General features: G+C 40.2%; 2 protein-coding genes across 5 annotated transcripts in view; both read left to right on the top strand.

The window, feature by feature from the left end:
- The window catches only part of LOC131447323 (MAP7 domain-containing protein 1-like), a 45,529-nt gene that overhangs the window by 14,459 nt on the left and 13,197 nt on the right, over positions 1–17,873 (top strand). Inside the window, exons 2-7 of one of the 4 annotated variants that reach the window (XM_058619040.1) lie at positions 4,666–4,878; positions 7,605–7,673; positions 7,884–7,904; positions 11,295–11,458; positions 12,512–12,620; positions 15,418–15,522. In XM_058619040.1, coding sequence (XP_058475023.1) covers positions 4,666–4,878; positions 7,605–7,673; positions 7,884–7,904; positions 11,295–11,458; positions 12,512–12,620; positions 15,418–15,522 — 681 coding nt within the window. The remainder of the gene's footprint in view (positions 1–4,665; positions 4,879–7,604; positions 7,674–7,883; positions 7,905–11,294; positions 11,459–12,511; positions 12,621–15,417; positions 15,523–17,873) is intronic. The other 3 variants (XM_058619041.1, XM_058619042.1, XM_058619044.1) reach the window with 3 other exon arrangements.
- Positions 12,627–15,409, top strand: LOC131447324 (uncharacterized). The gene is made up of 2 exons (XM_058619045.1): positions 12,627–14,568; positions 14,610–15,409. Exons 1-2 carry the CDS (start codon positions 14,157–14,159, stop codon positions 15,179–15,181), a joined length of 984 nt encoding a protein of 327 aa, XP_058475028.1. The 5' UTR covers positions 12,627–14,156; the 3' UTR covers positions 15,182–15,409.

The raw sequence follows: 17,873 nt of genomic DNA, 5'->3' as shown, positions 1-17,873 counted from the left end.
CTGGACTCGCTTGAGTGGAGTTTGACCCGTCTTTAGTTCTAAATTATGATTCTACATGATAACTTAAAGGTACAGCGTGTAAAAGTTATTGTTGAAGTTGTATGTTGCAGCTGAACACCCTTCACTTCACCCTTTCCTTTGTGTAGCCTTCAGTGAGCATCAAAACAAAAAAAGAGGTTAAATTTGTCCACTGTGGGCTACTGTAAAAACATGGTGGTGCAAAATGACATAGCTCCTGATATAAATATCAAAGGCTCATTCTGGAGTAACGAGAAACAACAAATCATACGGTCATTGAAAAAGTTAAGTATAATTATTTTATCATCAATATCTGCCAAATGAAAACATTTTCCTTTCAGCTTTTACACAGCAAACCTTCAACACATGTACATTTTCACACAATGGAGCTTAATGAGACCAAATTGTAACATATTTCTTTCACTGATGTTTAAATTCAGGAGAAGATTTGTATATTATAATATTGCAGAAGAGAGAAGATATAAGTGGAAAGGGAACTTGACTTGTAACCGGAAGGTTGCTGGTTCAAATCCCCACCCGGCCAAAAAAGGGCTGGGGTACCCCTGAGCAAGGTACCCAGCTCCCAATGCTCCCCGGGCGCTACTCATTGCAGCAGCCCACTGCTCCTAATTCTAGGATGGGTCAAATGCAGAGAATATCAGTCAGTCTGAGACTGAGAGTAATTTCCCTAAGGGGATTAATAAAGTACAAAAAAAAAAAAAAAAAAAAAAAAATTCTTCATTCTTCATTCATTTTCTTTCACAGAGGTTTATACCCGACTGTTGCTTAAACTCAACGCTTGTCATTTCTAAATATATATTATATTAAATATCCAGTGAAAGACAATATGATCAGAGCCACTTGTGGTTATATTTTTTTAATATTTAACATAACTTGTCAGTCCTTTGGCAACAGTATTGTTTTTCTATTTAATCAAAGCTGTAGTAGGCAGGATTGCTAGAGTGGAGTTTCATCTCCAGGTTATTAAATATTAACGTTTTGGGATGCAGCCTCTCTTTCTTGGACAGATGAACAGCACTTCATACGTGACAAATAACCTGACTCGATCTCTCTGTCTAAAAATGCTCCTTCCATATTGACATGGTGTTATTGCATTTTTCATGATCACTTCTCTTTAAGAGTGTTTTTTTAGGTTGCTTTGCAGTGTAGGCAGTTGAAACCAGTGCTTGAATAATGATCTTTCCACTGAATGGATGTGTATATAAAGCTTATTTGTAGAACAGCCAATAAGAAAAAGGAAATTTCATATAATGTTTCAGCTTCTTATCAGAATCTGCCTTCTATCACACCTAAAAATGTATATCACATGCTGGTGTAGTAAGAAGCAGATTGTTCTCTTAGTTTCAGAAATGACTTCTAATGAGAAACAACACTAATGAAACACGTTGAAGCTGAAATAAAGCTGAAATAAAGTGTATAATAGAGCTGATAGTTGAGTTTTGGCCAATAACAATAACAACTTTCTCTTTCAGTCAGCAGTATTTTTTCAAACTTCTCCATTTTTGGGTCTTTAAAAACATCAGGATAATGTGCTTAGCTGAAGAATCCAGAGCACAATGTATCACTTTGTTTTTAAAGGAAAACTAATGTGGATGTAACCAGGTTTTTCCATCTTATATGGAGGTGCATAAATGTCATTCTCTCTCACTGTTTATGCTGAAGGATTATTATGGAATTATTCATCAATGACATGAAAAACATGTTGCCTTCCACAGCTTTTAAACTCTCAGTTAATCTTCGAGCGATCATCCCTTCAGTTGGCGTCTCACAGTTTCTCTCGGTTTGAGCCGTATAAGGCTGCTAAACTGGTCAAATGCAAAAAAAAGTCTCTGAATGTGTAATCTTCTCAAGTCAGGAGCAGCACTGCAATCCTCTTTTGGGCCAATTGTAATCCTTTATTTTTAAACATCAGGTTATATCGGTGGTGTCATCCAACATGACCCTGCGTCTCTTTTACTGAAGTTGAAACACACAGACGCACTAATTCACACCCTATTATCTCTCCATTAGTATTCTGTGGTGCTGCCCGCCTGTGCACTAAGCTGTCAAGTACAGTGGGAGCAGTTGGAGAAGAGCCCAGTGTTAATCTGTGATTTATGTGGTTCGGTGAGCGTTTGGACTGGCCTGAGGATAGCGTCATACTCCATCTGCCCATCACCGGCTGGACCGAGTGACAAACTCCAGCCTCCGGCCTCTCAACTTCCTCTTTATCTCTCCTCCTTTTTCTGTCTTTTGAAGTCATACACTAGCATTTTTCTCCTCTGTCATTAGAAAAACAGCCTGCTGCACCGTTTCCTTCTGCTCTTTCATTGTCCTTTCTCTACAGAACTCTCTTTTTGCTCTCCACACGTCCTTGTAGAGGAGCACAGATTGTCCCTTCTCTTCCTTCCTGCTCCTTCTCCCTCCCCGTCCTCCCTCCATGCGTCACTGCAGCTTGGTGCAGTTTGTCACCGACTTCTCTCGCGTGACAGTGGGGGAGAGAGAGAGAGAGAGAGAGAGGTTGAAGGAAGGGGAGGGACTCAGACCAAGCAGTAGCTGATCAGAAGAATTCTGTGTCAGTGTCAGCAGAGTGGGATTAAAACAGGATGGGTTTTGTCCATTTTTGCAAATTCTTTGTAACCCTACATAGAGGTCAGAGGTCAGGTGGTCTGGCCTCACGACTGGGTGTCTGGGGAGGCATGGATGAATGTTTCAAACATTCCTTATTCCTTATTTTTGAGGTCCATGTATCAGTGTTGCAGCCGAGCTTCTAATGAGATGTGATGTGATATAACACAGACGTGTGTGGGTTATTAACTCAGGAAAGACTTGTACACAGAAAGAGCTCAGGAGTGAAATCCTTGAATTTAAAGCTGCAGTGTGTCATTTTTGATTCCTGTTGTTGTTGATGTTATTACTCTGCTTCTGTTTGGTCTTCACGAACAGAAACAATGTAACAGCTAAGCTTGTGACGTCACAGAGGGAGCGTTTGTGTGTATACAGCGGCAGCACAGGGGCGGGTGGAGACGAGAAACTGATGAACATGTTGGATTTTGGATAATCCAACAGTCAATCAGATTTGATTTTATATGATTAGAAACTCAAAAACCTGAGAAAGACATGAAAAAATAAGGTGATAATTAAAGTATATGTAGTAAATATTGTCATGCTGATCATCTTTACAAATGCGTTTTTGGAGCTCGATCCATTGCAATTCTGATAGTTTCATATCTTCTTATCCTGTCACATGTAATGTTACAACAACTTTCAGTGTTGAATATCAGTAACTGGTGAAAATGAAAGTTTCCCACAGACCAAATCCATTTTTGTTGGTTTTCATTGTTTTTTGTGAGTTATCCAGATCACAGTCATCTTAAAGATTTAGCTTTATGCAACTGGACGAGCTTAAGTCTAGTTGCCTACATCTAACAGATATGGTGTTTTAACGGTTATTGTCACTTTGTAGATATTTTTTTTCACAAACCGGACAATCTGACTAAATCTTTGCACTCTCACACAATAATCAATATTTTAATCTCACCCTCTGGGTAACATGGATCTTGGTCTTTCCATCTTTTTCTATTTTTTAATGTTAATCTATTGCCTTGCTTCCACTTTATATTTCAGATTTGATTCCCACGCTGGTCTTTTGATTGCACCTGCTGCTGGTGTGTTTAGACTGGATAGAAGTGGGAGTGAAGCACCCACACATTGACAGATGAGTGTGAATAAGGTGTAAAAGAGAAGTTAATGATTTGTAATTAGACAAGAGTGTTGTACTAATGAAGCCACTGCAGGGTTTAGTGAAGGTGTGAGCAGTCAGTAAATTGCTGTAGTCTCGCTTAAGTGTTGCCTTGGAGACGGCATGTAGATTCAGAATGAGTTGTCAGGATTTATATGCTATCTATATTTATATATATATATATATATATATATATATATATATATATATATATATATATATGTGTGTGTGTGTATATATATATATATGTGTGTGTATATATACAGTATATACATATACAATATGTTTTACCTTTGCCATTTTTTTATGTTTCACCAGTGTAGCACTTATATATAATATGTAACATTTCTGCATTAAAATTAAAATTAAAAAAGACTGCACAACTAATGTTATACTGTATTAGCTGCATGACTTTTGGTTACCTCCATGTCCCTAAAGCACATTTGTAAGCACCGTAAGTACCAACTAAATCTCATTCCATCTTATGTGTAAAGTGAAAAGGGAAAAGTAAAGTGCACTCAGACAAGGGACAAAAAATACTTCAAAATAAGAGAGGGAACTTCACAATAAAATGACATTGACAACGGAGCATGACATTATGTTGTCTTATATCAGTGTGTTTGTCACCAATGGATCAAAGCTACTCATTGTCATTTGCTGCACGTTCTGCAACTGAAGCTCTTCCTGGACAACAAATCCCATGATTCCACACTGCTTCATGACATCATCAAACTCTTTGGCTGTTGTTTTTATTTGGTTTTAATGCGTCTTCCTCAGTGTGGTAGCTGTACCTTTGTCATCTTTTTTTTAAAAAAAAAATGTTTTTATGTATCTCGATGTTTGCTGTAGATCAAATTTCCCTCGTGATAATGATAATAAAGTTTTCTTCGTTCTCTGCCCCGCAGCCCTGCCCCTGCAGACAGATGCTCAGTCCATCCAGAGTGGCGACAAGTCTTTGGACAAAGAGCTCCTGACTCCAGACGACTCAGCCGTCACAGACCTTTCTCCCAAATCAGACTCTAAAAGTGACACCTTCACCAAGACGGATGTCTCGACCAAGTCAGACGTCAGGCCCTCCACGCCAGGCAGCTGCAGCAGCAGCCCCCAGCCCAAGAAAGGTATGATGACACAAGATGTGTGTTTGTGGATCTCTGTCGAGCACAGGAGCTGCTAAAGTGGCAACATGGTAATAAATCACATTTTTCCAAGGACACAGTTTTGGCCAACTTTAGAAATGGAACCAATCACAATCATTTTCCCCTGAAGAGCAGCTGTCTTTTGATTTGTCTGTTGCTTCCATTTTAAGCTCCGCCTGGCAAAAAGACCCCCGGAGACACCATTATTACTAGATAGTCATCACTCATAGAAAACTACAACAAGCACATTTGTTGATACTTTTTCTGTCACTCTGCATTCATCATCCGGATTCTGATTGGTTGTAGGTCTATTCAATTGTGGGATGTAAATATACCATTTCCGGACTGCGGTCTGGCATTAGCCAGCCTAAGCTTGTGAAGAAAAACATCAAACTGAAATTTCTAAGTGATTTAATATGATTAAAACACACAAAAGATGAATGAACATGATGGGAGAGCACCTTTGTACTTCATTTGGAGATAGAAAAGTGTCCTGTGATCAGAGAGGATGTTGAAAAAGGTTATTATGCAGTAAAAAGACACGTATGCTCCTGCAAGTCACATTGCAAGTTCATTTTGTCGGCTCATATTAGCTAATAAGTTCATTAGTCATTGATCTATTCATTGTCGATCGCTTTATCCTCCACATGAGGCTCACAGGGGAGCTGGAGCTAATCCTAGCAGACAGAGGGCAAATGGCGAGGTCACACCCTGGACATGGACAGGTCACCAGTCCATCACAGGGCCACACATAGAGAGACACAACCACTGACTTTAGGGTCCTCAAACCCACAAGCACATAGAAAACATGCAAACTCCACACAGAATGGTTGAACCAGGATTGGAACTGGTGACCTTCCTGCTGTAAGGGCAACAGTAGCCCAAGTTCAATATATGGAGTCATAATAGCAAAGAAAATGATTATCACCAGTAGAAACTGAAGAATGGAAAACAAAAACAACTGCGCCATCTTCTGCAGTTTATTTCCATTTTGTGTTGCAGCATAAAATTAGCAGTCAGTGTTTTCTCAGCACCACTTCAGGTTCCACTCATTGTTCACGCTGCAGTGATTCTCACTTTCATAACATGTGTGTTAGAAATGTATGAAAGGGCGAGTAGAAGGACACTGAGCTGACTTCACACGACACACGTCGTGCGATTTCACTCACTGTTTGTCCTAATAGATGTTTGGATGTAAATTGAGTCATTCTTCGCCGACAGATGATCACCATGTGAACATAGCAGAGGGAGACTGGTGGAGAGTGGGGTGAGGAAGGGGGAGGGGGGAGGAGGAGGGGGGAGGAGGGCGACCGCTACATTAAGTGACGTCTTCAGTGGCACACTGGCCCCAGCAGGACCATGAGATTTACCCCCCACCACAGCATCTGCATATAGGCCAGACTTAATCAGTGTAGGAAACTCTCTGAAAGGTAGAGCAGGTTGCCATGGAGACGGAAGTGCTACACGGCCGCCTGTGATTGGCCGAGAACACGCACATATTACATAGCATGAAGGAGAACCACAAAAGCACAAGGGCAGGGCTCGGCGAGCACCCCAGGGGTTCACGAGGGTGTGCACGGTTCTTCAGTCGTGGCTTTTCACAGACAGATTTAGGGCGGGAAAAGCAACACAGATCCTCGTGTTACACCGCCAAGACTTTCAGATAACAGAAAGATTCTTACTGAAAGTCACTGCTGAAAACTACACATGTAGGAGGAGATGGAGCTGCTCTGACCTTGAATCTCAGTGTCGTCCATGTTAAGTCTTAGTTTTGTTAGTTTCTAGTATATATACTGTATATACATATATATGTATTATTTTAGTTCAAACAAGAGTTAAAATAATTATACATAGATGTTTGAGTCCTTGGATAAATTATATTTTAAGGACCTGGGAACACTAACAATGTCCTTGTTATTCTAGATTACCCACAACCCTCACTGTTCACTTTTTACTTTTTACTGGAACAACAGAAATTGCTTCTATAATTTGTGTGAATAGACCCTTAAATTGTGAATTAAAAACACATAAATAAATAAATAAATAAATATAATCACAGACACACACATAACGTTATCTCACTAAATAAACATTCACAGAAACACGCAGATTTCTCTTGTTTCATTGCTTTACTGTTTTGTTTTTTCACCCATTTAAAGGTACAGTGTGTAAAATTCAAATGTATTGTTGAAGTTGCAGCTGAATATCCTGCGTCTCATCTGGAGAATCTATGTAGCCTTTAGTTAGCATCAAAACTCTTGTTGTTTAGTAGTTTGTCCATCGTGGCCTACTGTATTATGAATGGATGGATGTATGATCTGGGTTTTGTGGTGCGCCCCCTACAGGAATAATCCAATAACATATAACATATACATATGACACATGTAACTATGTGAACAAATCTCTGATCTTAATCTCACCAATATATCAAAACCCGAGTTGATGAAATAAGGGCTGAAACAATTCCTCAATTAATCTATTATTAATCGATTATTGAAATGAATCGACAACTATTTTGTGGTATTATAGTGTTTGTTTGTTTGTTTTTTTAAAGAATTCCAACAAGCTCAATTTATTGAGAAAATCATCGACAATGAAAATAGTAATTGTGTCAATAGTTGCAGCCCTAGATGAAATAATTAATACCAATACCATTATAGGTAATGATGATAGGAATGTGACTTCATGAAACTTGTTATGTTTTGTAGATTCCATGAGCTCAGAGCAGCGACAGAAACTCGCCAAGGAGCGGAGGGAGGAGAGGGCCAGATATATCGGTAAGAAATGATCGTCTTCACGGTGAATGTGTAGAGCACAACTCCCTGTTTCTAACCAAAATGAAGCATAATGTTATCGTCTCACTAACGTCTCTATTTTTAACCCTGCTGTGATAACTTCCTTCTCCCTGTGTATGTGTGTGTGTCACTCCTCTCTGATGTGACGGACTGTTATTGACCTCTCACTGTTTCTCCTTGCATGGCTCTCAGAACAGCAAACTCAGGTGCAAGGTAAGGGGCTTCACTAGAACCCGGAGCGTTTGCAGCAGTCATGTCATTTGGGAATAATCCCATTACCTTCCATTTGCCACTGCTGCTGCCAAAAACACTTCTTCCTCTTTCTTCATCCTCCATCCACCGATTATTTATTTTTCTTCATCAGGTAGAAGCTCATGAACCCCGTGAACTTGCGGCTGTTTCACTTAATGTTTCCACTCATGCTCAGTTTAACTTAAGTTTTTACCTCACATTTCCTGCATGTTTCAAACCCGTAATCATGGCTTTTATTTTTTACGGCTGCAGAATTAAACTTCTTATTAAAATATCATTCTATCCCAGAGTCGGGGAAAGTTTATATCTATGGTTTCCAAACCCAGGGCTTCTCCCTGAGGGACGGCAGCCAATCAGAGCGCAGCTCGGTGGGCGTTTCCCCGCAGAGATGTCCATCTGAGCCTAAGGCACTTGGCGTGAAGAATGAGCCGTCATTACCGTGAACTGAGTGCAGGCCTCTCATACAGATTAGATTTAATTACTACTTTCATTAGCATCAATAATGTGCTCATGCTGCAGTCGAGCCGCAGCTTGTGGGGAATTCTGCTGCGTTTGAATCGATGAAACGCTATCAGTGTAGTTCTGCTGTCTGTCCACAGTCTGCTTCTGTTTGTCTTTGCATGGTGCAATGATTTGTCCACGGGGAGCATGAGCAGTATGCACGACATGAACAATAAGAAGTGCATGCTCAGCCTTTAGAGGAATGGTTGATTCCAACAATTGAAATTCATTATTCACTTATTTATTTACCGCCAATGTCAGTTTCTGACCACAAAACATTTTTGGAGAACTTTATCCTTAATTCATTTCCCTCAAAACATGGTCACCATTTATCTCAGTATATGCATCGTCACTTCCTGGTTTTCAATAAGCCAGTCCGACTGTTTCCGCTTAACTGTTCTACAATCAGTGTCTGCAGAAGTTACCCAGAGTATTTAGCAGAGGCTGAGGACAGAGGGATGCCGCAGAGCTCTGCTGTTCTCATGACGCTGAAATTTAAACATCTTTTTCATTTTAGGACTCGTTGAATCCCTCAAGACAACATATTTATACATTTTCGATGGATATTAGACATTTTAAATGCTAGCGTTGTTTTATAAAGTCCAAGTTTCCCCTTCACAACTGACTGGAAGTTAAGGAGCAGTCTTACATTTTAGCAGACGTTGTGAGTGATGCATAATATCGTCAACTCAACAATCAATTGAAAGGGCGACTGAAGGCAGAGCTGCCACTGACAATGGAAATGGTATTGGTCTTTATGTTCGCCTCGGTTTTCCCTGCTGATTTCAGTGTGAAAGAGGCTATAGGCTGTTTTAGTCTAGTGCCATGGTTCTCAGTGTTACGCAAGCTTCCTCTGGTGGTAAAATCAGGAAAACTGTTCTACTGTATATACCAGAGTATGTGATCGGATTGGAGCTGAGGAATTTTGACCAGAGTGCGTAGAACATGAAACAAATAATAATAATTAGAGTCACTTTATCTGTCGCTCCATCTTAATCTAATTTCACTATACCAGTGTGTGAAGTATATGTGAGGAAGAGGAGGATGATGAGAGAACAAATGATCTTACTGGGATCTATTTACACCACTGTGTTTTAATGATATTGATAATGGTGTACCGCTGGTCTATTATATTGGATTTGGCTGCAAGTTTAAACTTCCAAAAGTGTTTTTTTGGACTCAGAAACTTCCCCCGACCTAGTGGTGAGTAGATGATGAGTGAATATTCACTGTTTGAATTAATTTTAACAACTCAATCCCAGCATATTGTAGAAGAATTGCAACGTGTTATGCAACAGAAGCTTTGCACAAAATGATTTAACACACAAAGCTCACCGTCACGCACATTTTCCCTCCTGCCAACAACATAATTGCATTTTTTTTGTCAGGAATTAGATTCAGAGAGGAGTGAAAAAGCCTTTCACAATGTTCATGAGGCTCATACATTGTCCGCCTCTTTGGCTTATTAGTGACGCTAAGCTGCTGAATTCCAAACTCAATGCGAAGCTCGTCGTTGCCTCACAAAAGCCACTGTCACATCCTCGCAGAGCCGCTCTATTCCTGAAACTCACAGCAGATCATACGAAGACGTTTTCACGCCATCATCGTCGCCGGTTAAATCCTTTCACATCATCCTCAGCGCTGAGCCTCTCGCTGTTTAAACCCCTTCAGCCTGCTAAGAGATATATACATGTTAGAATCAAGTGAGGAGAAAAGTGCAAATCTTGTTACAGTCATGAAACAGATGTTGTCCAACATGAAGACACTTTACTGTAATTGATTGTAATTGTTAGCAGAAGAAATGAGCCACAGCTGATCTGCTGGAGGCTGCTGGAACACTCAGCAGGAAACCACTGCTGGTTATTTACTCTTATCAGGAACTAAGTGGAACAAACACAGACGCTTCCACACCGTCTCTTTCAAAAGCTTTCAGTGATTATACATTAGATTAATTAAGATATACAAATATCTATATCTATATATATTAAAACCATAAATCGCTTTTAAATCATGCACAGACTCATTATGCTGATTGTCTTTGTGCCTCGTGCCCTTTAATACAGGCGTGTCCAAAGTCCGGTCCTCGGGACAGTCACGGCCCTTGGTCAGATTTTGTACGGTCCACAGCTTCAGTTTTATCGTGTATTATTTAAGCCAGGGACGGACTGGGACAGAAAATCAGCTCCAGTCAAGTGTCCCTTAGCTCAGCTTTGACACCGAGTTCTGGCTTTGCAACCGAGCTGTGACAGACAGATACATGCATTCACCTCCTATTATGATATCTGAAAGGAAGGCAGATTTTTTTTCATTTACTCACTCCTGCATGTCTTAGATTTGCTGTGCGGTGTACAAATGAACAGATACTCTGAGAGTACAACAAACGCATCAAACAGAGAAATACGTTGTTGGCCGTGTGTCGTAAAGACGCTTGTGTACTACTCTTTTCTTCACAAGTCATTTTTAAAGAGGAAAAATAAAGTAAAAACATCTGGGAGAATTTCTACACGCTGTGCATCACCAGTGCTTCAGTTCAGAACATTTAAACTACACATCTACATTCTTACACTTATATAAAATGCACTCACAGCTTTGGTAAATGTATTGCTTCCAGTGATTTTACCCCCCACTTAAAATACCCAGTTAAGTACCCAGTTCTGTGTGACAGAATCCTTGACTCACAGACTTAACCAAACCCACTCACTAACCTTAACCAAAAGTGTGGATGGTTTCCTCAAAAGTGGGTTGTGGAAAACGATACAAACATCCTATTTGGTCTAATAAAAGTTCAACAAGCAGAAAAAGCGATCTTCCTCATTTTTGAATTGTGTTTTCTTTATGGTGGACGTTCAGCGGTGAAGAAAGCCCAGTGGCTGGAGAAGGAGGAGAAGGCCCGCCGTCTGAGGGACAGCCAGCTGGAGGAGCGCAGGAGGAAGCTGGAGGAGCAGCGACTGAAGGCCGAGAGACGCCGATCACTGCTGGAGGAGAAACAGAGACAGAAACTAGAGAAGAACAAGGTGACGGCCTCATACAGTGGCTCAGAGCTGCTCACGTTTTTATTATCGCTTTATTTTATTGCCTCACACTGGAATCTGCGCTGCTCTGCAAAATACCCAGCGTCAGATAGTCAGAGAGGGTTGAATTATATTGACCACTGGAAAACTCTAAAGATGCCAAGTATTTGCATGCAACCATTTTTCCAGGACTGCAGATTTTCCTGGGTCTGGAGTTTCAGTGAACAGTTATTGATCACAGCACTGGTTCCTGGAACCTCCTCTGAAAGTTCAGCCTAAACTATCTACCTCACCTATTTAACTACATATGCACCATTTTCAGATACTGATTAGAATTCTAAATTAAATCTGTTGGAGTTTGTTCAAATACAACATATGCGAAATCACCAAAATCGTCCCCTTTATCAACATTCAGTCAAAAATGACCACTTTTCTGTTGGGTTTGGGGCATAGGTCCCGACCTGATAAACGTGCATACCAGTTTTCGTTCATGTACGTGAAACCCGTCACCGGATCACCCAATAAAATGTGTTTTTTTGCCCATTCATTTGCCCCGCCTGCTCACAATTAGCCCCGCCCATTCACCAAACCCCCATTTCACACATCAATGTTCACCACAACGGACTTGTGTGCAAGATGTGGTGCATTTTAAGGCCTTAAAAATTAGATTTATTGCATAGAATAATAATAATAATCATACTAAAAACTCAATTAAAACCAATTATGCGTCTGCAAAATGCATTAATATTATACTGATTTATTATGAGCCTTTTTCATATCAATACAGAAAAATGATATTGCAACACGTCGTGTTATTGAATCACTGCCCAGCTTTACTGTAGGGGGATTTAATCAGAATGTATCCACTTTTCATTTCAGACAAAAACCCAGATATTAGTGGTTATTCGTGGGTTTTTTTTTGTCCAGTGGAAAAGTTGATTTATTTTCGCTTAAAGACCACAAACACTGGGAAAATTCTGCTTTAATGTTACTCTATCAAACCACCCGTGGTGGGTGTGAACCCTCTGACTGACTCTTGAGTGTCTGCTCCCGCAGGAAAGATACGAGGCAGCTATCAAAAGGTCCACGAAGAAGACTTGGGCCGAGATCCGCCAGCAGAGATGGTCGTGGGCGGGCGGACTCAACCAGACCTCCCGCAGAGAAAGTGAGTCTCACATGAAAACCCGGTGTGACGCGTACCGAAACAAAAAAAGTCGCGTCCTCGCTGTAACTCTCATGCTCATGTTGAGCAACGCTGCACAGACTGTGACTCACTGGTCCAACTGATGCAACCCGAGGAAACTGCTTGTGAAGGGGTTTGAGGTCATTAAGGCGGGGCACCCGCACAGCCAATTATCATGCTAAACTTTTCTTAAATTCCTCTGTTTTTCGTGGTGAAAATGAGTTCCAGGCTGAAAGACGAGCGGGAAGGTATCGTGTGTCGTCTGACGATTATTGTCTCGTCCAGGAGGAAGCAGCGACGAGCCACATGATGAGCACACATGGATACACACAGAGGTCACACAGCACCATCACCAGCAGTTATGAATTATGAAGGGATGAGTCGATACCATACTCAGTATCGGTCCGATACTGGTCAGAATCCCTGGATCGGAAATCAGATATAATCCAAAAATCCAATATGTCGCGTGCTTCACAGACTGTACAAATGTAAATAGAGTCATGTTGTGGGCTGCTGATTTCTTATTTATGGAGAATATTTGTTACACGGCTGGAGAATTACATCTTTGAAATAGCGTTAAATGGCTAGCCCATAGTTTAAAATGACTGTATCGGACTGATATCGGTGCCAGTAGATACTCAAGTTTGTATCGGACATGAAAAAGTGATATCAGGCCATCCCGACTTATGAATATAATACAACTTCAGGCAATCAGTTCTTCTTTATTAAGTCTTGTTGAACTATAACTACTGATAACTACAGTATTTGTAAGTAAGCCAACCATGGTGGTTTATTTTGAGTTAATGTGGAGGAAAAGCATAAAATCCACCGTCGTAAATTGTAAATCCAGGTTCTAGACAGAAACACAAGGTCCCTTAGCAGTTTTAGTTTAGTTTAGTTATCATTTTTACATCTTTTCATCAAATCTTTACATCATATTACACCATGGTATAGGAAAAACATTAAAATGTTACTCACTGTCTCACTTTAAGAACTTTGATTTACCCTGAAATTACCCGACAACAACGATCTCTGACTGTAGATATTTAGGTGTACGTATGAAAACAACGATCTCTGACTGTAGATATTAAGGTGTTCGTATGAAAACAACAATCTCTGACTGTAGATATTTAGGTGTACATATGAAAACAACAATCTCTGACTGTAGATATTTAGGTGTACACATGAAAACAACGATCTCTGACTGTAGATATTTAGGTGTACACATGAAAACAACGATCTCTGACTGTAGATATTTAGGTGTACATATGAAAACAACGATCTCTGACTGTAGATATTTAGGTGTACGTATGAAAACAACAATCTCTGACTGCAGATATTTAGGTGTACATATGAAAACAACGATCTCTGATTGTAGATATTTAGGTGTACATATGAAAACAACAATCTCTGACTGTAGATATTTAGGTGTACACATGAAAACAACGATCTCTGTAGATATTTAGGTGTACACATAAAAAAACAACGATCTCTGATTGTAGATATTTAGGTGTACATATGAAAACAACGATCTCTGACTGTAGATATTTAGGTGTACACATGAAAACAATGATCTCTGACTGCAGATATTTAGGTGTACATATGAAAACAACAATCTCTGACTGTAGATATTTAGGTGTACACATGAAAACAACGATCTCTGACTGCAGATATTTAGGTGTACACATGAAAACAACGATCTCTGATTGTAGATATTTAGGTGTACATATGAAAACAACGATCTCTGACTGTAGATATTTAGGTGTACATATGAAAACAACTATCTCTGACTGTAGATATTTAGGTGTACGTATGAAAACAACGATCTCTGACTGTAGATATTTAGGTGTACATATGAAAACAACGATCTCTGATTGTAGATATTTAGGTGTACATATGAAAACAACGATCTCTGACTGTAGATATTTAGGTGTACGTATGAAAACAACGATCTCTGACTGTAGATATTAGGTGTACGTATGAAAACAACGATCTCTGACTGTAGATATTTAGGTGTACACATGAAAACAACGATATCTGACCGTAGATATTTAGGTGTACATATGAAAACAACAATCTCTGACCGTAGATATTTAGGTGTACATATGAAAACAACGATCTCTTACTGTAGATATTTAGGTGTACATATGAAAACAACGATCTCTGACTGTAGATATTTAGGTGTACACATGAAAACAACGATATCTGACCGTAGATATTTAGGTGTACATATGAAAACAACGATCTCTGACCGTAGATATTTAGGTGTACGTATGAAAACAACGATCTCTGACTGTAGATATTTAGGTGTACGTATGAAAACAACAATCTCTGACTGTAGATATTTAGGTGTACATATGAAAACAACGATCTCTGACTGTAGATATTTAGGTGTAAGTATGAAAACAACGATCTCTGACCGTAGATATTTTTGTTGGATGGAAGTGGAAGAAATGCGAGAGAAGCCGCATTTAATCTGTGGATGTGTGCGAGAGCGTGTGAGCAGGAAAAAAAGAGGAAAAAGCTTTAAGCCCCTACTTTAACTATTCCACTCCCCTTCCCATACTTTCCTCAAAGTCCCCTCCTTCTCCCCCCCCCCCCCCATGTCTGAATTCTGATTAATCCCTGTAATGACCTCAGAGGTCTCACTTTGACCTCAGAGAGTGGCGAGTCCCCGCTCTCCTCCGCCAGAGCCAGACCGAGGCAGTCGATCCCCGATCGTCGCTCCTCGGCCTCGCCTTGTGAACAGTTGTTGTCTGTTGCGTTCTCTCCGGTGCAGGCAGATGCTCGGCCTCCACAGTCAACTTGCCGAGACAGGTGGACCCTGTCATTAACAACAGGCTGTCCAAGTCCTCTGCCACGCTCTGGAACTCCCCCAACAGAAGTAAGGACGACCAAACTTCAGTGTCCACCAGGCTTCCTCCTCCTCTTCCTCCCTCCTTTCACCCTTTTCCTCTTCATCCCCCTCCACCCTCTTCCCTTTTGGTTTATTTTTGAATTAATTTTGATTATAACTGTCGTCTCTGGTGGCCTGCCTGCCTGCCTGTGCTTGGTGACTGGTCATTTACCACCTACTCTTCTCACACGCTCTCGTTCTCGTGTGCATCGTGTCTTTTGTTTTGATTTCAGTTGGTGGTTGTCGTTTAATTTAAGTCTCCTCTGCATTTTTGATCAGCCTCCCTTTCACCTCGACATGAATCAGCCATGTTTTGTGATATGATTTTTGGTGCATTCTCTTTTCATGGGTTCATACGTTCACGTCTTTGACTCAGCAGCACCCTCTGTTTTTGAGTTGTCCCCTCCTCCACTTTACTGTTGGTGGTTTGGTGTAACGGTGGTGGTGGAATTAGTGGTTGGTATTTGTCACTGTGTCACTGATGCAAATGAAGTATAGTAACTAATTGCTCATTCACTGTATTGTGCATTACTGTTGTGTTTTATTTTATGCCGCAGGAGTGAGTCTGTTTTATTCAGTTTTGTGTTTTACATGAAGTTTCTTACGTTATGACATGAGTTCCTTTCTTTTTTTTAATTATTCTGCTTTTTAATCATGACAAAACATCATTATAACCAAAGTATTACACACGCAACACATGGTTAACACAAAACAACAAACTTTAAAATGTTAAAATGATCAAATAATACAAAATAAAATAAAATAGTATTTTAAGAGGCTACACAGTTAGACATAAGCATAGTATGTATCTTTAGCTTTGCGCTGAACATCAGTAAGATGCCAGTATGTTGCCTCAGTATTCTACAATTAAAAATTTTGACCATAGGATGACTTTATAAATGGAAATATGGGGTTATTGAAGTTATTATAATTCATTAAGAGAGGAGCTCTATAATTCATTTAAAAGTCACAAATGTGAATGTCATTGAGGAGCTGGCTGAAAATTCAGAACATGTGGAGAAATCCTCTGAGGCCACAAATTATACAAAGTATCTTGGTAATTGATTCAAAAGATGTTAAAATATAAATCCGTGTTGTTGTTCTTTATTTGGAAAATAAGAACAAGAAATGTAAGTGGAAAAATTCTATCTATAAACAAGGAAATCCATCATAATAACTCAAGATGTATGTGGATATAATGTGAAAAAGATGTTTAAAGGGGGGCATTTTTTTTTATGTGGTGAAATTGTCACGTAGACAACTGGCAACAACGCACTGCCCATGTGAAGTGATTTTGTTATATTCAGTTCATTTCATCAGACTCCTGAGTTGCCACATGTACATAAACAGCACTGTCTTCATATCAGGCTTGTTGCGTCTCATAACACGTGTCATCTCAGTTGTGCATCACCCACAGTGCAGTCAGCAGTCAGCGGTTTCTATAGAGGCTCAGATTTCTTGCTGGATCACCACAGACACAGATCCTCTGATAACGCAGCTGAATCAGATTTCTGCAGGTTCAGGGTCGCTGTCAGAGCTGGTGATTCTGCTCTGCACGGTGTGTGGCAGTGATCGTGTAGGGGAGGGGGAGGTGACGTTTATAGATCATTCTTTCTCCAGGTTGAACAATTGATCACCAGGCAGCAGCTCGGCCTCCTCTTGCCGCATTGGAGAAGGAGGAGGAAGAGGAGGAGGAGGAGGAGGAGGAGGAGAAGGGATACCACTGTTGCCTGGCAACAGGGAAGAAGGGAGTCTGGTTATCAGCTAGTCATAAAACAGGTTGCGAATATGATTCATATAGTGTACATCAGAGGAGACTGCCTGTGCTGCTGTGTATGAGAAAAGCTGGTCAATGATTCGATGAGGGTTTTGTTAAAGCTGCAGTTTGTAACTTTTGTTGTTGTTGTTATTATTCTGCTTCTGTTTGCTCTTTGTGAACAGAAAAGATGTAACATTATTTGTATGCTGTGTCCTGCATTTAAAAATGGACTCTGTCAAGCAATACTATCAGACCTGACTGAGGGAGTGTTTGTGTGTGTACAGCAGCAGAGCAGGGGCGGGCGGGGACAAGACATGTTTATCCCACCAAATTATACATTGACTAGATTTTTTGAGCAGTAGAATTTACTTTTTGTGGACAATTCTTTGTGTTTTCAGTCACACTCCGATCTGTTTGCATCTGTCTTGGGTATGTGGCCAGGCGACACGATATCTAAACACCACTATACTGACAGACACAGAGAGAGTCGCGTGGAGCTGATGTGAACTCTTTTGACAATGTTTTTTATATATGTTTAAGTTACACCAGTATAGGATGATAAAAGAGAAACCTCTCCACC

Source organism: Solea solea, chromosome 20, assembly GCF_958295425.1.
Source record: "Solea solea chromosome 20, fSolSol10.1, whole genome shotgun sequence".
NCBI classification, from domain to species: Eukaryota; Metazoa; Chordata; class Actinopteri; order Pleuronectiformes; family Soleidae; genus Solea; species Solea solea.
This window is presented reverse-complemented; position numbering and strand designations above follow the sequence as displayed.